Below are 26,562 nucleotides of genomic sequence, written 5' to 3'. Positions count from 1 at the left end.
TTTATATCATATTATATATTATTATTATATTATATTATATTATATTATATTATCCGAAATCGAAGGAGACGCCTTTGACGGTTTTAGTGCGCAGGAGTTTAGCCCAAGATAGCGATAGGATATTATTATTAGTTAATTGATTTATTATTGTTATTTTATTTTCACATTTGTTATTAGCCTGTGGAAAAAGGTTAATGTTGAAATTTAATTCAGAAGGCTGCATATGAAGAGGTTTACAAGTTTAATGTAATTGCTATTTACGAAATGAATTAATTTTGAATTTTGATTTTGCACGTCTGCAATATTAAGTGAAATGTTGTATAGAATAAAGCTTTGCTTGTTCCAGATTTCAGTTTGGGTCCAAAAGTAAAGGTTCATAGTTAAAACTGGAGGAAGATTTTTTTTTTTAATAAATATTAATGTTGGCCTGCGACTTTATCCTAGTTTTGAATTTTAGCCGCTGCATATTTGAATTTGCCAACCTGCTCTACATGATGAATGAATGGATGGTTTATTTCTATTTGATGAATGAATGAATTTTTCATGTTTATATGATGAATGAATGAATGAATTAATGTTTTATGTCCATATGTGATGAATGAATGGTTTATTTCTATTAGATGAATGAATGAATGGTTTTAAGTCTTTATTCTTCTTCTTCTTTCGGCTTTTCCCTTCAGGTGTCGCCACAGCGAGTCCACTTTCTCCATCTAACCCTATTCTCTGGATCTTCCTCTCTCACACCAACTACCTTCATATCCTCTCTCACGACGTCCATAAATCTTCTCTTTGGTCTTCCTCCAGACCTCTTGCCTGGCAGCTCCAGTTCCAGCATCCGTCTACCAATATATTCACTATCTCTTCTCTGTCCATGACCCAACCATCTCAGTCTGGCTTCTCTGACCTTCTCTCCAAAACATCTAACATGTGCCGTCCCTCTGATAGACTCATTCCTGATCCTCTCCATCCTGGTCACTCCCAAAGAGAACCTCAACATCTTCATCTCTGCAACCTCTAGTTCTGCCTGCTGTCTTTTGGTCATTGGAACAGTTTCTAGTCCAAACATCATCACTGGTCTCACCACTGTCTTGTACACCTTTCCTTTTATTCTGGCTGATAGTCTTCTATCACTTCGTACCCCTGACACTTTTCTCCACCCATTCCAACCTGCTTGGACTCGTCTCTTTACCTCTTTTCCGCACTCTCCGTTGCTCTGGACTGTTGACCCTTAGTACCTGAAATCCTCCAGCTTCTTGATCTCCACTCCCTGTAGCCTCACCGCTCCACGACTAACTTTCATTCCTCTCCTTTCCAGAGCATACCTCCACCTCTCTAGATTTCCCTCTACCTGTTGTCTGCTCTCACTACAGATCACAATGTCATCTGCAAACATCATGGTCCATGGAAATTCCTGTCTAACCTCATCTGTCAGCCTGTCCATCACCATTGCGAACAAGAAGGGGCTCAGAGCTGATCCCTGATGGAGTCCCACCTCCACCTTGAACTTCTCTGTTACCCCTACAGCACACCGTACCAGTGTCTCACAGCGAGCATACATGTCCTGCACCAGTCTAACATACTTCTCTGCCACTCCAGACTTCCTCATACAATACCAGAGCTCCTCTCTTGGAACCCTGTCATATTCCTTTTCTAGGTCTACAAAAACACAATGTAACTCCCTCTGGCCTTCTCTGTACTTTTCTATTAGCATTCTCAACGCAAATACTGCATCTGTCGTACTCTTCCGAGGCATGAAGCCATACTGCTGTTCACAAATGCTGACTTCTGCTCTCAGTCTAGTTTCCACTAAGTCTTTATATGATATATAAATTACTGAATTGTTTTATGTCCATATGATGAATGAAGGAATGAATGGTTTTATGTCCCTATATGATAAATGAATGGATTAATGTTTTATGTCTATATATATGATGAATGAATGGTTTATTTCTATTAGATGAATGAATGAATTGTTTTATGTCTCTATTTGATGAATGAATGATTTTTTTATGTTAATGTGATGAACGAGTGAATGAATGAATGGTTTTGTCTTTTTGTGATGAATGAATGAATTAATGTTTTATGTCTCTATGTGATGAATAAATGAATTGTTTTATGTCTATATAGGATAGATAAATAAATGAATGGATTGTTTTTTGTCTACATGTGATGAATGAATTAATTTATGTTTATGTGATGAATTAATGAATGAATGGTTTTATGTTTCTATATGATAAATAAATGAATGCTTTATGTCACTATTTGATGAATAAATGATTTTTTTATGTTTATGTGATAAATGAGTGAATGAATGAATGGTTTTTATGTCTCCAAATGATAAATGAATGAATGAATTGTTTTAAGTCTATATGTGATGAATGAATGAATATATGAAATGTTTAATGTCTATAAGTGATGAATGAATGGTTTATTTCTATTAGATGAATGAATTAATGCTTTATGTCTCTATTTGATGATTTTTTTATGTTAATATGATTAATGAGTGAATGAATGAATGCTCTATATGATAGATAAATAAATGAATGAATTAATATTTTATGTCTATATGTGATGAATGGTTTATTTCTATTAGATGAATGAATAAATGAATAGTTTTATGTCTTTATTTAATGAATGAATGACTGGTTGAGCAAAGTTTTTGGTTCAGGATCCGCGATGACTTTTAAAATTTTACAGACGTGCCGGGTCGGCACAAGATATTATGCATGTAAAAAAAAATTAAACAAAAAACAGTAAATAAAAATAAAATACTTGCATTTCACACACAAAGCTTTTTTTTTTCCTTGTAGCTTCACGTCCAACTCATTCTTGGGAAATTAAATTATAAATATTTATAAGTGTATTTTATATGTTTTAGCTCCTTTTCTTAATTTCAGTTCAAAATTGGAAGATTATTGTCATCTCGAAATATAAAAATAAAATTATATGTATTATTTCGCTCAAAATAAACATAAAATAAACACTTCTGTGCGCAGACGTTAAGAAGCAGAAGTCCCATAAACCAGGTAAAATAAATATTTATGAATATATTTTCCAAATATTTATTTTTTACTCTTTACTTACAGTGATTTTTTTTTTCCCAATTTATTTTTAAAAATTTAAAATATTCAAAATATGTTAATCCCATAAATAAAATAACATTTTCTCCGTAGCACTTTGTGAATTTCATTAGAAACACACTCGTTTCTACAAAATGTAAAGGTAACAAAAAGCAATATATGCAGTGAAATGATACTGATACTCCTTGTGTGTGTGTGTGTGTGTGTGTGTGTGTGTGTGTGTGTGTGTGTGTGTGTGTGTGTGTGTGTGTGTGTGTGTGTGTGTGTGTGTGTGTGTGTGTGTGTGTGTGTGTGTGTGTCAGCTGTTCCCACAGATTGAGGAGGCGATGGTGCAGCCACTCAGAGAGTCAAGAGACCGATATGAAGAACTCAAACAGATTGATGACGCCATGAATGAGGTAAGCGGAGTGTGTGTGTGTGTGTGTGTGTGTGTGTGTGTGTGTGTGTGTGTGTGTGTGTGTGTGTGTTTTCCCACGCCGCCCTCCGTCTTCACACCAACCATGTTTCTCCCCCTTCAGGTGCGGAAAAAGAAAAGCGAGAACTTGACGATGGGAGGGAAGAAGAAATAAGAAATGAAGAAAAGAAGGCGAGGAGGTGAGTCGCATCACGACTCGCAGAAACACGAAAAAAACGTCTAAAGATTCGAGAAAACCGTCGTCTCGCGACGAAAGATTGGTTTTTAGCGTCAGACTGAGATTTTACAGCGACTGGGAATCCTTGTTTATAAGACTTTGCTTGTTGGAGGTTCTCGAAAATGTAGCGGCTTAGAGGCTGGAAATTACAGTTCAGTTTTTTTTTTTTTTTTTTATTCGTTTTTTTATTTGTTTTTTATTTCGTAATTCGGTTCTCCCGATTTATTGTTTTGTATTGTATAGTTTTTTTTCCTTCTTTTTTTGTAATTCAGTATTTTTGATTTTAATTATTGATTTTGATATTTTTGATTATTTTTTTGTAATTCAGTTCTTACGATTTAATTTTTTTTTTTTTTTTTGCAGTATTTTAAATTTGTTCGGTGATATTCAGCTTTCGTGCCCTCGCTACTTCGCAGATTTTCTTTTTTGTTTGTTTTTACCTTTGTTTTCTTTCTTTTTTGTAATTCAGTATTTTTGACTTTATTATTAATCTTAATATTTTTTTTTTTTTTTTGTAATTCAGTTCTCACGATTCATAATTTTTTCTTTTTTTTTTGCAGTATTTGAATTTTTTTATCCGTGATATACCCTTGTATCCTGGCTGCTCTGCCGCTTTTTTTAATTTATCTATTTTATTTATTAGTTATTTATTTCATTTATCACCTTCGCTATTTAGTGGTTTGACTTTCACACCCTCGCTACTTCACCAATTTTTTAATTTATTTTTTTAGATTCTTAATATTTTCATTTTTTTTGTAATTCATTTCTCACAATTTATCTTTTTTTTCTTTTTTTTTTGCAGTATTTGAATTTTTTTTTTTCGGGATTAAACTCTCATATTCTAACTCCTCGGTTTTTGCGTCCTCGCTACTTTGTCAGTTCCCGCAATCTATCATTCTTACGTTTTTTTCTCTTTTTTGGCAGTTTTTGAAAAAAAAAAAATTGTGACAAAATACCTATATTATAGCCTTAAAAGAAAACAAAACAGTTACAAAAATATAGCAAAATTAAACTAAATTTCATTTAATAAAATAATTAAAACGGGGTTGTGTAACAGATAACATGCTGCTCAGAAAAATAAATTATATTATTCTTATTAAATTCTTTTTTCCTTTACATAGTTGAATGTAACAACAAAATCACACAAAAATGATCAACATAATATTCATGGATTTTTTTTTTTTTTTTCACATTCACATATTCATATATTTTCCTTTTTTTTTCCTGACATAAATGTCAGGGAATTTATTTCCCCTTTTTATGAACCCATGAAAGTCTAGATTTTGAATTACACTCAAAATTAAAATGGAAAAACACACCAACTGTGATTTTTATGTCCTTAAAACAAGTAAATACTGCCATACGTTCACACGCACAGCACATTAAAACACCCACGATGCAAAAACAAAAAACAATTATAAATAATTTGTCACGGCATAAAAAAAATACAAGTTACGCCGAGGTTGATGAGGTTAGTTTGAATTTTTAAAGTGACAAGAAGTGCTAAACTGCAGTTGCATCAACAGTTTTACAGCATTTAAATCTGCAATAGTTTGATGTGTGTGTGTGTGTGTGTGTGTGTGTGTTTTCCAGCCCAACTCCCGTCCAAACCAAGAGACGTCCAGGACCCGTCGGCCCCCGAAAGCGCCGTTTTTTTCCAGTTACAAACTTCCTGTCGGGTCCCAGATCCTCCACGGACGCTCTGAAACCTCTTGTACAGAATCCTGCGGTGAACTTAAGGACACACACTTTGAATTTTATTATTTTTTTTCCCCTTTCGTATTTGAAAAGTTTTTTTTTTCTTTTTTTTTTTTTTTTTTTTTTTTTACAGATTTGTACAGATTTTTAGTGATATTCATTTGTTTTTTTTTGTTTTTTTTCCTACGAAAATAAATGAATAATAAAAGGCACTACTTTAAATGAAAAAGTCATGCATTGATTGATTATTGGCTCTTTATTATTATTATTATTATTGTTGTTATTATCTTTAATAAATCAGGGTGGTCATTTATTTAATCTTCATCAGAATACTGGTGAAGAATCAAAATAGAATTCTATATAAGAATAAAGAATAAATTCGCAAATAATAAAAATTCAAAATAAAAAAAACGGTGGAGATCAAAATAAATAAAAATAAGTATATACATGTGTATTTACAAGTACATATATCACTCATATTCTTATATATTTTTATATTTAACTATTCATTTTGATCTTTATTTTTCGTTATTTGCTATTTTTATTTATCTTTATAAAGTTCATTTTTTTAATAGGGACTATTTCATTTTTGGTAATTTATTTACTCGATCAAAATAAATAAAAATAAGTATATACATGTGTATTTACAAGTACATATATCACTCATATTCTTATATATTTTTATATTTAACTATTTATTTTGATCTTTATTTTTCGTTATTTGCTATTTTTATTTATCTTTATAGAGTTCATTTTTTTAATAGGGACTTTCATTTTTGGTAATTTATTTACTCGATCAAAATACTGGGAAAGAATCAAAATAGAATTCTTTATAAGAATAAAGAATAAAAATTGTGAATTATAAAAGATAGAAATAAAAAAAACAGTAAAGATCAAAATAGATGAAAATAAGTATATACATGTGTATTTACAAGTACATACATAACTTATATTTTTATATATTTTTACATTTGACTTTATTTTGATTCTTACTTTATTATGTGCTATTTTTATTCTGTATTTTTTATAAAGTTCTATTTTTTAACCAAGACTATTACATTTTTGGTAATTTATTTACTCTTGATCAGAATACGGGGGAAGAATCAAAATAGACTTCTATATAAAAATGAAGAATAAAAATCGTGAATAATTAAACAGTAAAGATTCAAATTAATAAAAATAAGTATATACATGTGGTTTTACAAGTACATACATCACATATTTTTTTATGTAATTTTACTTTTTATTTTTTATTATTCGCTATTTTTGTTCTTTATTTTTAATATAGAGTTCTATTTTTTAACTGGGACTATTTCATTTTTGAAATGAAATAGAGACCTTTCTGCACTGGGTTCCTCACAAAATGAAAATTGCAATTTAAATATTTTCATTTTTCTGGCATTTTATTTCAACTTTAAAATCATTAATGATCATATAAATGTACTGACACTAATTTGTATGGAATCATCCACACAAAAGTAAACAAAAGGAAAAAAAAAAGGAGTTTCTAAATTCAATATTGATTGAAAATACCTATTAAAATATTCATAGGTGGTGGGCCGGATAAAAAGAGCAAATGGGACGTAAAAAGCTAATTTAATGCAACTTTAAACACATTTAATGCCCGTGTCCAAATGCAGATGTTTATTTATAATTATGCCAATCACAGGGATTTCAAATTGTGTCTGATTATTGATGCATTTATTTTTTATGAATTTAAATGTATATTGTTTTTATATTTCCCTTTTGCTCCAACTCCGTTGTAAGCAATACAAAAAAAATCCAATTGTCATTCGTCCCCGATCATCGCGCTATTCTGATCAAAATTATTAAACGTTTTTCTCGCCTGATTGAAATAAATCAAGTTTATTTAAATGTTTTTTCCTCTAGACATTGAATTTATGCATTTTGATGCTTTCGAAGGCATTTTTGCTCATTCTTTTTGACTTTTAATGCTTTTTAATGACCTGCAGATGTGAATGAAAGAGTGAATGCTTGTGTGTTTTATCCGTATCCATGGCAACCGTGCTTCTCGACCAATGACGGCTGAGATAGGCGGAAGCTCCTCCCACAACCCTGACAGCGGTGAGTCCACACACACACACACACACACTTTTTCATGGAAATTTTATTGCAAAAAAAAAAAAAAAAACTCGCACGCCTTCAAATAATTCATCTGTGGCGTGAAAATAAAAAATATATAAAATAAAAAAATATCTCTCCAGGTTTTCCTCACTGCGTCTCCGCCTTCTCGCCGTCGTCCACCTTCCGCCGCTTTTGCCGCTGCTCCTCCAGCCGCTGCTGCTTCCTCTGCAGGTAAACCGTCACGTTGTCGAAGCTGGACTTGTGCAGGTGCTGGAAGCGGCCGCCGGCTCGGCCGGAGGCTGTGGGGGGTCAGAGGTCAGAGGTCAGGGGTCAGGGGTCAGGACAGGAAGTGTTTGACTGCGGCTTAATGCTTTTATCTTCTTGTGTGTTGTGTTTTTTTAAGCTAGCTTCTTTCATAGTGTCCTGCAGTAGTCAGACAGGAGGCTGTGTGTGTGTGTGTGTGTGTGTGTGTGTGTGTGTGTGTGTTCAAGTTAGCTTCTTTCATACTGTGCAGTGTGTGTGTTTAAGCTAGCTTCTTCATACTGTCCTGCAGTATTCAGACAGGAAGCTCTGTCCGTGTGTGTGTGTGTGTGTGTGTGTGTGTGTGTGAAAGTTAGCTTCTTTCATACTGTGCAGTGTGTGTTTGTATTTTGAGCTAACTTCTTTCACTCTGTCCTGCACCATTCAGACAGAAAGTTATGTGTGTGTGTGTGTGTGTATATATATGTCTGTTTAAGCTAGCTTCCTTCACACTGTACAGTGTTTGTATGTGTGTGTGTGTGTGTGTTTTGAGCAAGCTTCTTCCACACTGTCCTGCAGCATTCAGACAGGAACCAGTGTGAGTGTGTGTGTGTGTGTGTGTGTGTGTGTGTGTGTGTGTGTGTGTGTGTGTGTGTGTGTGTCTGTGTGTGTTTAAGCTAACTTCTTCATACTGTCCTGTAGCATTCAGACAGGAACCAGCGTGTGTGTGAGAATGTGTGTGTTTGTGTGTGGTGTGTGTGCGTGTGTGTCTGTTTCAGCTAGCTTCTTTCATACTGTATAGTGTGTGTGTGTGTGTGTTTTGAGTAAGCTTCTTTCACACTATCCTGCAGCATTCCGACAGGAACCAGTATGTGTGTGTGTGTGTGTGTGTGTGTGTGTGACGTCTCACCGCGGAGTGTGTCCCAGCGGGGCTTGAGGGCGGCGGCCACCCTGGACAGCTCAGGACAATCCACCTCACGCTGGAAGTCAGAACGCAGAAGGTGAGGAGGACATGAAGACACCATGAAGATCCCCTCAGGCTCAGGAAGTGACATTTGTTTACAAACTCCCTCGTAACCATGGTAACAGACAGACGGAGAAGAAGACGGAGGCGAGGGCAGGAGATGGAGATGTGGAGTCCATCAGAGGGACGGCACGTGCTAGATGTTCCTGAGATAGTCAGAGATGGTTTGGATGTGGACAGAAGGATGGAGAAGATCTTGCGAGAAGGACGCCGAGGTCGGAGGAGAACCAGAGGAGGACCAGCGAGGAGGCAGAACGTCGACATGACCGAGACGGACGGAAACGTGCATCTCCTTCACCTGCCAGGAGCTCTCCAGGAGCCTGTAGACCCTCAGCGGCTCCTCGGCCGAGTCCGCCAGGACCCAGAGCCGGCCCTCGGGGTCAAAGGTCACGTCCAGCGGACAGAGCGGCAGGGTCAGGCGGCCGTGCGGCGCCAGCGTCTCCTCGCGGCGGTCGTCTAACGTGAAAAGCTGAATTGCGGAGAGCCTGAGGACACACACACACACACACACGCGCGCGCACGGAGATGTTGTCATGGCAACCAAAGCATCTGGTCCAGACGGCATTCTTTTAGAAGCTAACGCTAACAACGCTGAGCCCATGTTTGATATGGATTTGAATCAAAACACGAGTACACGTACGTGTGTGTGTGTGTGTGTGTGTGTGTGTGTGTGCTTGCTCACCCTTCGCAGTGCACAGCGATGTGCCGGCCGTCCGGGGAGCTGCAGATGCGGCACACTGCTAGCATCTGCAATCAATAATAAGTATTAGCGCTCCAGCTAGCTTGTTGCTTAATATAATCACCTATTTGGGCAGTACAGTTGGGATCTGGCGCCCCCTAGTGGACCGGAGTGGTACTGCGCCACCTGCTCGCTGTTGTTCTCTGCTTCCTGGCCTCCTGTGACCTTCTTCTCTTCCTCCTCAGAGTCGCCTCCCTCCCGGAGCTGCTGGAGGTCCAGGCTCTGCAGCCGGCGGCCTGACGTGAAGTCCCACAGCTTCAGCGTCCCGTCCTGACCAGAAAGAAAAAGTAATATATACAAAACGCGCTTTTGGGTAAGTCGGTCGGAGAGTTTTGGACGCGGAACACGGTGTCATTTGGAGCGACAGCGCTCTCTGGTGGACACCAGTGGAAGTGAAGCTATTTTGTCTTGAAGAAACACTTAAAAGCAGATGAAAACCATGAAGATGTTTATGTCCGAGTGCGCGACGAAGTGAAACGCCGATAAATGTTGAATTGACATGGCATAAAAGTTTTTGTAGCACTTTTTTTATTTGATGATTGGAGCTGCTTTCAGATGGTAAGAGTTCTAAGGACTGTCCAGCTGTGGTTGCCTTCCAGGAACAAGCCTCCTCTCTTGGTTTTGCATTCCCACAGGAGGTAAGGTACTGCGGTAGGGTGTGAGGGACGTGTTCCTGAATGTCCACACTCAAAAACATACCATGGAAGAAAAGGGTGACGATACGGTACAATATGGAGAGCGAGGCTGCCAGAGCATACAAGTTCTGCTCCTTTTTCTTACCCTCTCCCCTCATGCCAAGTAATTCCATGTCCTCTTTCTGTCCATCCCTCTGGTCTTCCTCTAGACCTCCTGCCTGGCAGCTCCCACCTTAGCATCCGTCCACCATGTGCTGTCCCTCTGACAGACTCATCCCTGATCCTCTCCATTCTCCTCACTCACAACAAGAACCTCTACATCTCTTCTGCCTCCAGCCTTCTCCTCAGTGGCTCCAAACCTTCTCCACCTTCCCTTTCATACTCTTTATCTCCACCTCTTCTCCACCCTCTCCATTGCTCTGGACCCTGTACCTTCTTCATCTCCACTCCTTGTAGCCTCACTGTTCCCCTTGGTTTCCTCTCATTCCAAATGTTCCTCCATCTGCTCCCTGCTTTTCACTCCACGTCACAGTGTCATCTGCAAAAAACTGTACTCCATGGTAGCCTGGCAGCTAAAAGCAGTGACCTTTTCACGGGAGTTTCCTGAGAGGGGATGTTACGAATGGGTGAAAATTGTGGCGTGAGGTGAGGCGCTTACCCCCGACCCTGACAGCAGGAGGCGTGGATGTCCCGACGGGATCAGGAGGGCGCTGACGAACCTGAGAGGGAAACACGGAGAGGAGGGTTCACCGCCGAACGTCTGGATTGTCTGGGGAAGTTCAAGCTAGCCACGGCACCGGTGGACTCACTGCTCGTGTCCCAGGCAGAAGGACTGGATGTTGTAAGGGCTCCGGAGGTGACTCACTCTGATCTTCTCGTCCCGGTCGGCAGTGATGATGAACCTGTTGTCAGGGGATGTCGCCTAGGCGGAGCGACAGGAGGGGGTGAATGGATGCTTGTATGACAAGTGAATGAGAGGGTGAGTACTTGTATGCTTGTGTGACAAGTGAATGAGAGGGTGAGTACTTGTATGACAAGTGAATGAGAGGGTGAGTACTTGTATGCTTGTATGGCAAGTGAATGAGAAGGTGAATACTTGTATGACAAGTCAATGAGAGGGTGAGTACTTGTATGCTTGTATGACAAGTGAATAAGAAGGTGATGACTTGTATGCTTGCATGGCAAGTGAATGAGAGGGTGAATATTTGACAAGTGAATGAGAGGGTGAGTACTTGTATGCTTGTATGGCAAGTGAATGAGAGGGTGAGTACTTGTATGCTTGTATGACAAGTGAATGAGAGGGTGAGTACTTGTGTGACAAGTGAATGAGAGGGTGAGTACTTGTATCCTTATATGGCAAGTGAATGAGAGGGTGAGTACTTGTATGACAAGTGAATAAGAAGGTGATGACTTGTATGGCAAGTGAATGAGAAGGTGATGACTTGTATGCTTGTGTGACAAGTGAATGAGAGGGTGAATTGTTGTATTTCTCTATTTGACAAGTGACAGGGTGAATGGTTATACATTGATTAGCTTGTGAATGTCAGGGAGAACGGTTGTATTTCCATGCTGGACGTGTGAACGAGAGGGTGAATTGTTGTGTCACTATATGACATAAATGAGAGGCTGAATTGGTGTGTTTCTCATAAGACGCAAATGAACGGTTGTACATTTCTATGACACGTGAATGGTTGTATGTAATTATGACATGTGAATGAAAGGGTGAATTTGCTGCATGTCTCCATATGCGGTCTGCTGATTTTCCAACTTTAACAAAGCGGCAAAAATTGGAATTATCCTTCGAATTTCAAACGTGAAGATTCCACCACCATGTGTGTGTGTGTGTGTGTGTGTGTGTGTTTCCTCACCACAGCCAGCACCATGGACAGGTGGCCCATCTTCAGCTCGCCCTGCTTCTCCGGTTCGGTCACAGAGAACGAGTAAACATCTCCGGATTTATCCGCCGCAAGCAGCTCGTCCTCCGGCACGCTGAACGCCATGGACGTGCACCGCCTCGCCACCCACCTGACACACACACACACACTCGTTTCCTACTCGGTGACGAAGCTCGGAGGTCGGCGCCCGAGCCCTACCTGGTGCTGATGCACCGCCACGACGGCTCGCACTGGAACAGCATCAGGCGCTTGTAGTCGTCAGTCAGCGCCGCCAGCTTGCCTGACGGCGACACGGCGAAGGCGAGGATACGGTCACTTCCTGTTTCCTCCGAGGCGGCGCCGTCACTGATGACAAAACAAAACAGTCTTCAAACAAACGCTCCTTAGCAACAGCAATTTCAATTTAAACATAATCCTGACCCGTCATCCGTCTTTGCATCCTTCGGCTTCCTCGCCGCGGCGCTGCAGTCGAACACGAACGGCTCTCTGAGGGGGAGAAGATGCATTCAGACGTGTTTTTCTGCACGCTGTTATTATTTCTCGCCGCCAAGTGACGCTTCGTTGTGTGTCTCAATCGGACGTGAATGAATGAGTGAATTGTTGAACATTTGAATGACACGTGACTGACAAGATTGAATGTATTTCTTGCGGTCCTTGTGAATGAATGAGTGAATGTTGCATGTCTATAAGAGTGAATGGTTTTGCGTTTATGTGAGCGATTGAGCAGGAAAATAGTTGTATGTCTTTATAGGATGTGAATGAATGAGTGAATTGTTGAACCTGTAAATAACGTGGGAATGAGAGAATGAATATTGTATGTCAGATTTGTTTTGTTCATGTGTTATGTCTGTTATACTACATAAAAATATAGTATAGAATAAATTTTTTTTTTTTTTTAAATTATTAAAATAAAAATTAAAAAACGGTTTCCGTTTGACAGCGTGATTGACAGGTCAAGCGTCCAATCACAGCAGCGATAGCCTTTAGCGACCCCGAGTGGAAGATAAGCGGTAGAGATGATGAATTAATGAATTAAAGAAAAATTGACTGAATGAATGAATGACTTACTGAATAAATGAATGAGAAAAAAGTGAATAAATAAGTGAGTGAGTGAGTGAGTGAGTGAGTGAAATACTCTCACACCGACGTCACAGACCGCGACACCCGCCGGATCAGCATGTATCATTTCCGGTTCCGGTGGCCGCACGGCGCCCCGTGTTTCCCCCGGATCGAAAGCCCGGTCGCCCCACCTGTTCTCCCGGCGGTCAACCGCGACCAGCTTCGTGTCTCCGGCGACGGAGAACCAGCGTCCGCAGAACTCCGCGGCGGCCATGACGGCGGGGATTCGCTGCTTACTGCGCCTGCGCGTCCGACTCGCCGCTCCTGCTGCTCTCCTGGCGCAGGAAATATACGTCATCATAGCCGTCGTCTAATGCGCATGTGCGGATGTGATTCATTTAATTTTTTACATTTTATTTCTATTAATTTTATTTTATTTCTTATTTTTTTGCGCTTGCTTTCCACTTTTTTCATCTTTTTTTTTAGGATGGAATACATACCTTTTTTGTCATTCCGTTTCAGAAACACAACTATATTGGAATGCTGTTCCACAATGTGGGAAGCACACAAAAGGGTGGATAAAGGCAAAAATAAAACATTTTTCTAAATAATGCGAGATGATGAACAAAAAGCGATGTAATAAAGTGAGATGCTCGAATGTAGTAATCTGTAATGCCCTTGTAAACAGAAGCTCTTGTAAACATGCTGAGGTGTATAGCACTTAACATATATTGCACTTGAAGAATGTATAAATATAAGTATCAATAATACGCTGGGGTGATTAGTATTCGACAGTTTGCAAAAAGTCCTCAATCCAATGGCAGATGGTTGTACAAACACAAAACATTTTCATTTAATTATTTTACTTGACTATTTTTTATCTTCGTTTTGACACTCATGATGTTCAAATTCATTATTCTCATCTCTTATTTAGCATTTATTTTGTATTTTTTAAAACAATCGATCATTGTGTTTCTTTGGTTACTTCCGGATACTTCTTCGGATACTTCCGGTATCCAAAGATGATATGTTTAGTGAATAAACGCACCACTTTGAAACGCTGCGCGGTTCGCATAAAAATCAATTCTCAATTGGGACTTGAATATAAAAATTGTTTTAAAAAATAAATAGCGACATTTTACGGGTTTCAATCTGCAATCTAATTATAAAAAGACGCAGGTGAATAAATAAAAAAAAACTATCACGTGAATTCACCGAGGGTGAACCATCTTGTTGTTAGTTCATCTTTGTTTTTATCCGCGCATGCGCAGAAACCTCCCACGGCCCGTAATAGTACGCGACACACCCCCCTCAAGAAAGTACAGAATGTACACAAACGCAACGAAATGTCCCTTCAGAGGGCAAAGAACGCCTTTGTCCGTGAAATAAGACTACTTTTGTCTCCTTTTGCACCAACGCATGACAAAAAAAAAAAAAAAAACAGCTCATAATGGTGCATCTGAACATGAATATGTGGGTCAATAAATCTCCCAGACCATCAAAACAAACGCCTCCCTGCAAGGAAAAATATTGGAAATAAGGAAAATGCAATACAATTCAAACCGGATTTGACAGTGAAAAAAACAAATATGTGCGTGTGTGTGGAAAGGGGATTGGAAAAGGGGGGAAGGGGGAGGGGTTGGCGTGGATGTTTCACGTCGGCTTGTTACATAAACCGGAGGGGATAAGTTGAGCGTCTCCGCGCCGCTGCAGTGACCCGCGGCTGCACGTCTGAGCACCGGCCAGGAGCCCCGCGAACACCCGGCCTGCAGAGGTAAGAGCCCCGGGGAACCGGATTTATCCATGCAAACGGAACAAAACCTCCCCTCAGCGGCCATTTAAGGGATTAAATCCCTTTTCAATTCCCCCTTTTCGTGTCTTTTTATCCCCTAAACTTGTATTTCCAATTATTTTCAATCAAATGATGCGTTCACGGTCTTGTTTATTACGCTTCCGCAGCTCCCAGTGGGATTTATTTTAAATGTTTTTTTTTTTTTTTTTGGTATTTACACGCAGAAAGATGGCGGCCTCCCTGTTGAGGATAGGACGACTGGGATGCATCAAGGTATGCGAACCCCCTTAAACGCACCATTTCACGCAAAACACGCATTTTTTTTTTTTTTTTTTTGTTTTTACGACTTTGCATTTATGGACTCAATCGCTATTTTTTTTCTTTTTTTTTTTTCTCAACCCCTCCACCCTCCTAACTCGTGGCCTCTCGCCATCATGCAAAACTCAGACATGATAAATTGATAGATTTATCAATTTGCAAAATGTGTAAGAAATAAAAAACTTGTTGAATTTGTAGCATATAGAAATATGGGTGATGTAGGAAATAAGCACAATATATGGTGAGGAATGAATGAAATGTGGGTTTCCATTTATTTTTTTTGACACCCCACAAACTGGACTGTGTCTGGAATTGTTTATGTGACTGAATTAAAAAAAATCTGAGGTCATTTTTGGATGAAAACATGGGAAATTTGGGGGGAAAAGTGACATTTTAACATCTAGAAAGTGGATTTGTGGGAATTTCTGAGCAAGGAAAGCTAGTCACGCTCTTTTTCCTGAATGTAAGAGACCGAAAGCAACAAAACTTGTCTCTCCGAGCCTCTTAAACGTCGACGGATCGTGTAAAATCTTTTTAAATTAAATCCACTAATTTTAAGCTCAATTTAATGCAATAATAGGTCTTAATTTGACCTACTTTGGGTCAAACAACTAAAAAAAATGGCCGTTTGACGTCGCTATACATTTAAATCTGCGGTTGACGTGACATTGGGAGTTTGACCCCGGCACTTGGATGTAACATGCACACACACACACACACACACACACTTCGGTGACCCCGTCCAGGAGGAATGTTCACATGTACAATGTTCATGTGGACACACGACTATTTAAAGAAAAACCGGCTGGGGTGGGTCGGGGGAGGAGACGCAGCTGTGATCTGGGTCCACCTGTAGCTACTGAGACACACAAAGAGGTGTGTGTGTGTGTGTGTGTGTGTATATGCGTGTGTGTATATGTATGTATATGCAGTGTGTGTGTTTGCATATATACATGTGTATGTGTGGTGTGTGTATGTATGTGTTTGTGTATATATATTTGTGTGGGTGTGTGTATTTGCCTGTGTGTGTCTGTATATATACATATATATGTGTGTGAGTATGTGTGTGTATATGCATGTATGTATGTGTTTGTGTATATATATTTGTGTGTGTGGGTGTGTGTATTTGCCTGTGTGTGTCTGTATATATACATATATATGTGTGTGTGTGTGTATGTATGTGTTTGTGTATATATATTTGTGTGTGGTGTGGGTGTGGGTGTGTGTATTTGCCTGTGTGTGTCTGTATATATACATATGTATGTGTGATGTGTCTGCATATGCATGTATGTATGTGTTTGTGTATATATATTTGTGTGTGGTGTGTGTGTCTGTGTGTTTATATATATGGGCGGGTGTGTGTATTTGCCTGTGTGTGTTTGTATATATACATATATATGTGCGTATGTGTGGTGTGTGTGTATATGCATGTATGTGTTTGTGTATATATATATTTGTATGTGTGTGTGTGTGTATATATTTGTGTGTGTGTGTGCGTTTGTATATTTATATATATATATATGGGTGTATTTGCGTGTGTGTGTTTGTATGTATACATATGTGTGCGTGCATGTATATGCAGTGTGTGGTGTGTATTCGTGTGTGTGTGTGTGTATTTGTATATATGCATGTGGGGCGTGTGTGTGTACATGCATGTATGTGTGTGCTTGTGTGTATATATATATTTGTATGTGTGTGTATATATATATATTTGTGTTTGTGTGTATATATGTGTGTGTGAATGTATTTCTACACATTCACACACACACATATACACAATACCTATATACACTCTGTATGAATGTGTTTTTGTCGGTGCCTCTGCAGTGTTTGCAGCCTGCATGCTGGGCCACCGTGAGCAGGACGCCGGTCGCCGCCGCTTTGAGCTCAAAGTCTGGCGGATCCAAGAAGTCCAAAAAGAACGCGGGTAGGTTTCACGCAGTTTTTGCTGCATTTATTTCACTTTTTAAATCGGATCATTTCCACATGACTTTTCATCGGGCTGCAACTACCGTTCATTTCCAGTTGTTTTTTTTTTTTTTTTTTTTTTTTTTTAACCGGTTTTATAACAACTGCTCTGTATAGAATTTTTTATTTTTTTATTTTTTTAGCTTTATCGTGGTATTTCATTTTATGAGATGCCGATGTATGTTTTCACAAGATCCCGTTAAACTTGTAATAATGTAAACTCTCGCACACAGAAGAGCCGCCAACTGTGGAGAAATTCATTAATATTAAAAAAAAAAAAAAATGAAAATCATCGTTTGCTTTGAAAAGCTAAAAAAAAGAGAAAATCTTTCACTCTCACAGGTTGTAAAATAATTAAAAAAAACAATAAGACACAACTTCTAAAAAAAAAAAAAAAAAATTCTTTTCGCCAAGGTTTGGCTCTTTCGTTAACCCTTCCCCCTCCCATTTGTTGACTTGAGTTTCTCTTTATTTCGATTTAATTGAAATAGAAATTCTCAGCGTGAAGATGGTGTTATGTTCTGGAACATTCAATTGTTTCTCTCAGCTTGGGTGGTGCCTATTCTCCAAAAATTTTTTGTCGTATTATTCCCTTATTTGGTTGAAAATCATCCAGTGGACACAGAAATGTTTACATTATCTGCCCCTAGCATGCCTGTGCTAAATGCATTTGGATAAGTAATGGCTACAGATATACGGCAATACTGATCTGTTTTGAAAAATTTGGGTTTAATGTGGTCATTTGTCCTTGTACCGTATGTTTCGTATGTAAGACCAAAAAAAAAAAAAAAAATCACGCATGCTAAATGCAATAATGCCTGTCTGCTTGGCTCCCCCATCCCAGACAAAATCCCGGGTAAAACATACTTCGATATAGAGAAACTTGTCCAGCACAAGCCTTACGAGCCTCCCAAAAAAGATGTCTCAACAGCAGCCATGGCGGCAGCTGCTGCTATTAAGCCCACCTCCTCCGCTGCTGCTGCTGCACCTCAGGAAGCCATCCTTGCTGCTGAGGCCTCAGCGGCTGCTGCGCCAGTTACCGAGGCAGTCGTGGATGCCGCCCCGGTGGTAGAGGCAGTTGCAGAAGCTGCCCCGGTGGTAGAGGCAGTTGCAGAAGCTGCCCCGGTGGTGGAAGGAGTCGCAGAAGTTGTCCCAGAAGCTGCGCCGGTGGTGGAGGCAGTCGCAGAAGTAGTGCCTGAAGTCGCCCCGGTGGTGGAGGCAGTCGCAGAAGTAGTGCCTGAAGTCGCCCCGGTGGTGGAAGCAGTCGCAGAAGTTGTCCCTGAAGTCGCCCCGGTGGTGGAAGCAGTCTCAGAAGTTGTCCCTGAAGTCGCCCCGGTGGTGGAGGCAGTCGCAGAAGTTGTCCCTGAAGTCGCCCCGGTGGTTGAAGCCGCCCCAGTGGTGGAGGCAGCTGCGGAAGTTGTCCCTGAGGCTGCCGCAATTGTGGAACCAGCTGCAGAAGTTGTTCCTGATGCCGCCCCAGTGGTGGAGGCAGTCGCGGAAGTTGTCCCTGAAGCTGCACCAGTGGTTGAAACTGCTCCCGTGTTGGAAGAAGCTGCAGAAGTTGTCCCCGAAGCCGCCCCAGTGGTGGAGGCGGTGGCTGAGGCGGTTGCCGAAGTTGTCGCCGAGGCCGCACCGGTGATTGAAGCGGTTGTCGCCGAGGCCGCACCAGTGGTCGAAGCAGTCGCAGAAGTTGTGGCTGAAGCCGCACCAGTGGTCGAAGCAGTCGCAGAAGTTGTGGCTGAAGCCATTGCCGAAGCTTCGCCGGATGCTGCCCCTGAGGCCACACCTGCCGCTGAACCTGCCCCCGTGGAAGCTGTGGAATCTGCAGCCGCTGCTGAAGTTTCCGCCCCAGTGCAGAGCGCCGAGGAGCTGGTGGACCCTGCTCCGGTTGTAGCCGAAGCCGCAGGAGAGGAGCCGCAAACAGAGATCCCACCTGAACCGGTTGACGCACCAGAGGGTACACACAACAACCTCCCCCATCCCCACAATCCTACTTTTTTTCCTATGTGGACTCCCCTGCAGTCTACCAGCAGTCATTCTCGTCCCTATTTTCTACATTTTACTGAAGTAATGTCTGCACAATAGTCATTTGTGAGGAGTGTAAGGATAAACTGTAAAGTTACCCAACCTCACTTTTGTTTTTCAGCACTGCACCGCTGGTTTCCTAGTAGTTCTGTAGTGTTACTTGGTGCACTATAGCCATTTCACAACATTCACTCGTCTCTCTGCTATATCCACCAATGGTCTTCCTAATGTCTTTGTCCTACTTCAGCCGTCCGTCATGTCTTGCATGTAATTTAACCCCCTACGGTATTTTGGATTGCTTAACATTTGTCAAATTTCCTTCTACGCTCCCCGTCTTACTCATAACTCTTGATTTCTTCGGTTTGGAATTTCAGCGTCTTCCCCCCTGTTTTCTGTTGTACTAAACTTTTTGGGCTTTTTTTTTTTTTTTGTACTGATACCGAATGCTAATGTTAAAGGTACTGTTCCGATGCTGAGGGGTTTTTCTCCGATTGCAACTCTCACACTTTCCAGAGGGTCGCTTGGTACGATGTGTAACATCGGAAATGTCTCTCTTTTGTGGATAATGTGTAAATGTAATCTTAACTCCCCTCTCTTTCACCGTCCGAACACCTGGGAGAGGTGCCCTCGGACTGATTGCCGTGTGGAGAAATGAAACCTGTCACGCTAACCGGCACTAGTTGCACCATTTTACTAGCGTGCTAGGCACAGGAACCAGGCTGATACCTCTTGAGGCAGTCGCTATCCAGCAACCGTATTGCGGTTCTGCAAATGTATATAATCCGGCATGATCTGCCCACAGCAGCTTTTTAACCTTTCAGTTGATCTGACCTCTCAACCTTCTGTCTGGTTCCTCTCTCTACCACTCATTGGCTCTGTCTTGTGCATGAGGGTCACCTAAAAAGGGATGCCCAATCCTGGTTTTGTCAACTCATTTTGAATTCCCTGTCTTTCTCAGCTCCAATGGACCCAATTCAGAAGCTCTTCCTGGACTCCATACGCACTTACTCTGAGAAGAGCCAGTAAGTAGTACCTCTTAGTCTACGTTCAAATTTTTGCTCCTCAAGTTGGGGAGCATGCATACAAGAATGCTAAACATTGCTTGGACAGACAGAATTCTGAGCCAAGAAGTCCTCAGAAGAGGCAACCCCAAACAACCCCTCTTCAAGATCATCCAAATTAAGATTTTTTTTTTTTTTTCATCCGCTTCCCTCGAAAGAAAACCATCCAAAGATTATTACTTGATGGAAGCTCAGCACAGAAGCAGAAGACCAAGAACAATGTAGGCAAAACACCACCTTAGGCTACAATGAGGTATCAAGACAGCCAGAATGCCAGTGCAGCTGGAGAGTTGTAGCATCCAACCCTTCTCAGGATGAAACCAAGATTGAGAGGATCAATCTCAAACCAAATTCCAAAGTGCAGGACTCCGGAAAAAGTCACCCATAGAGACAAATAGATGTAGTGGTTGAACCGTGGAACTACAAGTTCCCGTAAGTCATGGGGATCAAACTACTTCTCCCTGAGAGACATTGCTTTCACAGATCTGTTGTGTAGGACTTGGTGTTGATATTCCTTGATAAAAGCATACTTAAGGCACCGATGAGACTCTGTGGGGTTCAAGTGAGCGATGCCTTCCTTCATGGATATTTCGCTGATTGGCCCATGACATCTCCAGAGGGTTCAGCTGTGAATCCCAGCGTCCCAGGCTCACTCCCTAGATGTCATCAGCTCACTTGAAGGCCTAAGTTGGATCCCTCCAGAGAAGTACAAGTCACATCCGGTCTACCTCGAGAAGACGACTTGTTTAGTCAGATGACACTTCAAGAAGTCCGACAGGGCTTGAAAACATCCAGGGTTTTTTGTTTTTTTTTTGCCACCCAAGGAGCAGAGGACAAAACTGAATGTTAGCAACAAAGTTTTGTAGCGTTCTTGCTCCACGGATAAAGTCGGTGAAGGTTGACCCTTCTGGAACGGTTCGCGAAGGTCACAACGACAGGGCAAAAAGGTACTCTTGTTGTCCAAAAGACCCAACGTTGTAGTGCTAATGTATGACCCTGGGGTTCCTACTACACCAGTGGGCCGTAACTAGGCATACGGGATTGGCAGAGGGGTTTCGCTATGCAGGCTCAGTTGTTCATGCAAATGTCCCAAAACTCCCATCCCTGGGCCAACCTGGAAGGAAATCGCCCTTCACTTGTTCTAAAAATGAAATCTTTCCTGCTGTAGGGCCACTGGGGGGCTGGTGGATGCCGGCTCTGAGTACGAGCAAGCCTTGGCGGAGGAGATTGCAAAGCTCCAGAGGCTGTATGGTGGCGGTGACCTCACATCTTTCCCAGAATTCACCTTCCCAGGTATGTTGTCGTCCTCATTAGGCCACGCTCTTGATCGGTACAGTAATCTGTATGGCCTCTGGCTGCTCTACCTGATACCTGTAGATTACCCCATGTCCTCCAACAAGATGGTCGCTCCAAGACCCCTGGTTGTTCAAAAAACTGTTAAGTTGCCCTGAAATTGGGTTTTTGGAAGCATGGAAAGTGGCGCTGGACACAATGGTTTCCCCTCAACTTCAACAACCAAGGGACAGAATCTCACGTCCAGTTGATTCCAAGAAGTGTGATCAGCCACCTTGAGTGAAATGCAGAACTGCTCATCTGTATGAAAAGTATTCTTACGGGAGGGTTGGCATTTGGGATTTGTCTCATAAGAAAGTACAGAGGACACTCACCATGTAGAGGTTGTTTTATTGTGACGTCTCTGGGAGATGTTTACCAAAGTTCTCTCACCATATTGGTCCATTTCCAACGTTGTCCATGACCCTCTCCAATTTTAGATGCTTTTTTGTTTTCCTTCTTGTTGCTTGTGTGGTCTATTCAGAGGCTAGCTTGTCCTAACATTGTACAAACATGGACTAGACTTTGTAGGGAATCAGAAGAAGGCACTCGGGTTGTATGCTTCGGTTGGGGAATGGTTGTAGGTCTGCATTCGAACCCTGTGATGGACTGGCGACTGGTCCAGGGTGAACCCCACCTCTCGCAAACCCCAGCCACCCAAAACACTACATGCAGGATAACTAGTGTAGATGAATGTAGTGGTACCCTGGCTTACGAACAAATCGGATTTTTACATCAAATTTTGGATCAAGCTGCGAACAAGACTCTACGTTTATGATGTTGTAGCGTAGCGGCAGTCGTGCGCGCTACTCCGCATTCTTTACGTCGTCGTAGTCTCCTGTTGTAACACTTTTTTTCAGTAAGCTAGCCCTCATTACGGCCCCCCAAAAAGTAAAAGTTGCTAGTGATAGCGGTGTTAAGAGTTAGCCGATCTGAAGAAGGAAATAAGCTTGAGAGCGGTGCTCATGTTCCAGATCTTGGCAAGCGCTATAAGTCAACCATCAGTATATTCCTGAAGAGCAACGATGTGCTAAAGACGGTCGATGTGGCTAAAGGGGTGACTACGCTATCAAAGGAAAGTTATTGTTAGTGGAGATAGCGTTAGCAGATAGCATTAGCGAGGGTCTCATGCAAGAGGGCTTTACTTTTGCTGATTTAGTGAAGGAAACGCCAAGTACAAGTGCTGGCAAGAAGAGAAACAGTAATAATTAAGTTTATCTTTAATTCCTTTCGGTAATTTTACCCCAAATAAACCGGTAAAAAAGTTCCAAAAGAGTTCAGTAGATTTTTTTTTTTTTTTTGTACTGGAGAAGAGATCAATAGGATTGACATCAATGAGAAAAATTAATTCAGAGTCAGAGAACAAATTAAATCTAAAAGTAACATTGGTACAGAACAGGGGTGTTCAAAGTTTTTGCAAAGAGGGCCATATTTGGTGAGGTGAAATGCAAACTAATTCAGGATTTATTTTTATTTTTTATTGCAAATGGCATAGTTTTCATGTCTTAACACAGAACATAAATCTAAAGTTTTTACCAAAATCGCTCTGTTTTTCACATTTGAATACAACATAAAATGAAGAAAAGGTCGCCTGGCAAAAAAAAAAAAAAAATTATATCAAGAATCATTTTAGACATTACATATTATTCATGATTAAACGCTCACGATGCATTTCTAAATTAAAAATAACACTGTGATTTTATTCACTAGTACAAAACATTGATTGCTATATAAGATAAGATAAGAACAACTTTATTAATCCCGAAGAAAATTGTTGTGCCAGAGTTACAGAAAATATAACCGTAATAAACAATAAAAAGAAAAGGCAGAATTAGAAATAAAAATAAACTATAAATTGTCTCAGTGAAACTGTAAAGTGTCTTAGTAAACAAGTGATAAAACTATAAGTGTCTTAGTAACAAGTGAGGTAAGGAGTGCACAATATGAGCCCTTGTATGACTCCTTATTAAAAAGGAAAAACTGCAATTTTAGATTCAGATCAAAAATACAAAATAGAAAAACAGACTAAATTAGATTTTATTGTCGATTTTATGACCGAGGCTCTAAATTTGAACACGGGCCACATTTGGCCCGCGAGCCGGACTTTGGACACGCCTGCTATAGAACATGTTCATTCAACCACAAACCTGAAAGTTTCCCTTTTTTTTTTTTTCCCTTTCCAGAGCCCAAGTTGGATGAAGTCTCCCAGAAGTGAGCATAGTTACCTTTTTAGAACGGACCTTTTCTACTGTCGTCATCTCCTCGTACCTCCGTGCTCCGTAAGAACCAGAGCAGTCGTCCCGCTGAGCCTTCGCCTTCTAGCCCCTGTACACCAGGAGAGTAGAGCTGTATTTCGTGGCTTAATGTTTTAAGGGAATGAAGCGACAAATCAGTCTTTGTCTTGACAAAAGTGGGCTTACCGCGGTGAAAAGTTTTGTATAGATCGATCCATTGCTGCGCTGAATGTGGAAGGGAAAATAATAAACAAGTTTATTTCCACGCACGTCTCCGCCAGGTTTGTTTCGGGGTTTCTGTTGCGCTTCCGCCTCGTTTTAAGGGGGGGATCTCATTCATCAGTCCCAAATACAAGCAGTGAGTGAAATGCTGATATTGTAGTATTTAACTCCAAGTTATTAGTGTACCAGAGTGGGAGTTACAAGAAGTTGCATTGCTATCACCATCGCAAGTTGCTGACAGTAACAATAGCGCAGTCCTTCCCGATGCAGTACCGCTTGTTCAGGTGATGTTGCAGGATCGGAAAACCACTTTGGCACCAATTCCTGGAACCTTTCCAGGGACTTTTTTTTTTGTCTTGGAACCACAGTCTTGAGTTCCTAGAACCACTTTAACCCCTTGCAAGCTCTTCTTACGGTTCCATAGGAACTCCTGATTGGAGTTCCAATCAAGTTCCAAACAAGTGATTGGAACTTGTAACCCTGTATCTCTTTTCGTGACAGTTTTAAAAACCCTTGCGGTCACTTGTCAGATATTTTCTTGTGACAAAATGGACCGAAGCAACAAAGTGGAGTGATGAAGAGGTCTAAGCTCTTCTGGGCTGCTACGCCTCAGAATGTCAACATTACGGCTAAAATAAGTGTGGAGTTAGCTAACGGGGTTCTTCACACGGCAAAGCAGTCCAGGGAGAAGGTAAAAACGCTTGGACCCACCTGATAGTCCATTGTCTTGGAAGGACAGTCGAGCTGGACAGCTCTTTAGATATACCCCAGGAGGAGGTGGAGAACGTGGACTCCTACAAGTACTGTACCTTGGGGTCCACATTAGCAAAGACCTACTGGGCTGGACACGCAGATGTACTCTACTGGAAGGGTCAGAGAAGGATGTTCTTCCTGAGGAGACCGAGGTTGTTTGGCTCCTCAAGACCGTCAATGGTACCTTCTTGGCTATAGTATACTGGTGGGGTGGTGCCAGGACTGGTGAGGTCAACAGGCTCAACAAACAAATTGGACTCAACCTGGACCGTCTCCAATCGGTGGTGAAGGACAAACCGGGAGCTATCTTGGACAATCCTTCCCGCCCCCTGCACCACGAGCTGTGGCTGATGGGAAGCTCCTTCAGCCAACGGTTCACAGCAGTCCAGACAGCACTGCTACCGCTACCTCACTTGTTCCCAAGAGTCATACCCAAACTCCATTGCCTAACCTTGTTGGTGTCACTCCAATTCTCCACCAGTTTATTTTTGTAATTATCACTCTGCGTCTGTTCTTGTCCTTGTTGTCGTTTTGGTTGACTATTCTCACCCTTTCTGTTGCCTTTTTTTTTTTTTAATATTCTTTTGTCTATTTCTTTCCTTGTTGTTGTCCATTTTACTGTCTATTTTTTGTGCATGTCTTTTAATTGTCTCTCATTTATATTTATACTCTTTTATTGATAATTCTCATTGTCATGCTGCTGTGACAAAAGAATTTTCCCTATGGGGATCAAGACAGCATCTTTGAACTTCGTCTAAAAGAAAATTATTTAGAAACAGTGCCTTCTGCTGGACACCAAGGTTCACAAGCTGTATGCGTGAATGAAAATTTTGAAAAAGTCCTGTAAGTAAGGTAATTTTTTTCAATTACATGTCATTAAAACACAGTGTAAGGCAATGTTTGGCAAGATAACAAGGAAGTAGAAATAATTCTGCTGTTTTGAAGAGAACAAACATCAGAAAATTAAGGAAAATGGAAAGAAACAAAACAGAGGACAGCGCCCGCGGTCTTGAACCTTTGTCCTGCAGGACAATAGTTTCAGGATTTCGGAGAAGTAACCGCTGAGCTAAACCTCTGCACTACGCCAGGTACTGAGATACTTTATAAACATCAGATAAGACCGTGACAACGCATTTAAGTAAATTATATTTTCATACTTTTATATTCAATTTCATATATTTTGATTGATACATTTTTAATCTTTATTTCCCCGATTGAATGAGTGGGTGAATGGTTGTTTGTCTAAATATGTGGCTCTGCGATTGAACGTAATTAATATCTGTCATTATTGTTGGGGAAATGCGTGTTTTTAGCATTTTGTTGAACAAATGTCCAATATGTATTTTCACCTCATGTTTTGTCGTTATGCGCAAATATTCCACGCCGGTGTCGGAAAAGACAATACCGAAAATTTGCAGCGAATGCAAAAAATTACAAGCCTGGAAAGGTGTTTTGAGCGCCACGTCCGGTGAAAGAACTACATTTCCCATAATCCCATCAACTAGTATGATGTCACTAAATGCGGAAGCTTACCGTTAGCCCGGAAGTACTCGGCTATCACACTGCTAGCATCTTAATTGTACGGCATTGAAAAATTGGAATAAAGGCAACCTGCTCAAACCAAACGATTTTGTTTTTGTTTTTTTCTTTATTTTGCCTTGAAAAATATGTGGAATTTTAATCCTTGAGAAAAGGTGACTCAGTGAACCTCCTGCTGGTTTTAGAACCGAAATACACGTCTGGTAAATATCTACATAATGGTGATTTGTA

At 40.8% G+C, this 26,562-nt stretch overlaps 3 protein-coding genes across 4 annotated transcripts in view; 2 read left to right on the top strand and 1 right to left on the bottom strand.

Moving 5' to 3' along the window:
- pde9aa (phosphodiesterase 9aa) overlaps positions 1–5,639 on the top strand; it is a 48,268-nt gene extending 42,629 nt beyond the window's left edge. For both annotated transcript variants that reach the window (XM_086147716.1, XM_086147717.1), the window contains exons 17-19: positions 3,383–3,478; positions 3,599–3,674; positions 5,306–5,639. In XM_086147716.1, the coding sequence (XP_086003842.1) occupies positions 3,383–3,478; positions 3,599–3,649 (147 nt within the window). In that variant the 3' untranslated portion in view covers positions 3,650–3,674; positions 5,306–5,639. The remainder of the gene's footprint in view (positions 1–3,382; positions 3,479–3,598; positions 3,675–5,305) is intronic.
- Positions 5,640–7,523: 1,884 nt separating this feature from the next.
- On the bottom strand, positions 7,524–13,416 carry wdr4 (WD repeat domain 4). The gene is made up of 11 exons (XM_086147718.1): positions 13,279–13,416; positions 12,449–12,514; positions 12,227–12,373; positions 12,002–12,158; positions 10,943–11,055; positions 10,792–10,852; positions 9,625–9,768; positions 9,442–9,506; positions 9,058–9,244; positions 8,646–8,715; positions 7,524–7,794 (listed from the first exon to the last, which is right to left on the bottom strand). The coding sequence occupies exons 1-11, from the start codon at positions 13,359–13,361 to the stop codon at positions 7,643–7,645; spliced, it is 1,245 nt and encodes a 414-aa protein (XP_086003844.1). The 5' UTR covers positions 13,362–13,416; the 3' UTR covers positions 7,524–7,642.
- Positions 13,417–14,710: 1,294 nt separating this feature from the next.
- Positions 14,711–24,082, top strand: LOC147233154 (uncharacterized). The gene is made up of 7 exons (XM_086147715.1): positions 14,711–14,861; positions 15,104–15,152; positions 17,025–17,124; positions 18,010–19,122; positions 20,149–20,212; positions 21,420–21,544; positions 23,767–24,082. Exons 2-7 carry the CDS (start codon positions 15,108–15,110, stop codon positions 23,796–23,798), a joined length of 1,479 nt encoding a protein of 492 aa, XP_086003841.1. The 5' UTR covers positions 14,711–14,861; positions 15,104–15,107; the 3' UTR covers positions 23,799–24,082.
- Positions 24,083–26,562: the final 2,480 nt, after the last annotated feature.

Source organism: Fistularia commersonii, chromosome 6, assembly GCF_037954325.1.
Source record: "Fistularia commersonii isolate RoL2024-O1a breed Wild chromosome 6, RoL_Fcom_v1.0, whole genome shotgun sequence".
Lineage (NCBI taxonomy): Eukaryota > Metazoa > Chordata > Actinopteri > Syngnathiformes > Fistulariidae > Fistularia > Fistularia commersonii.
The sequence above is the reverse complement of the archived record's forward strand: the minus strand, read 5'-3'. Positions and strand labels throughout refer to the sequence as shown.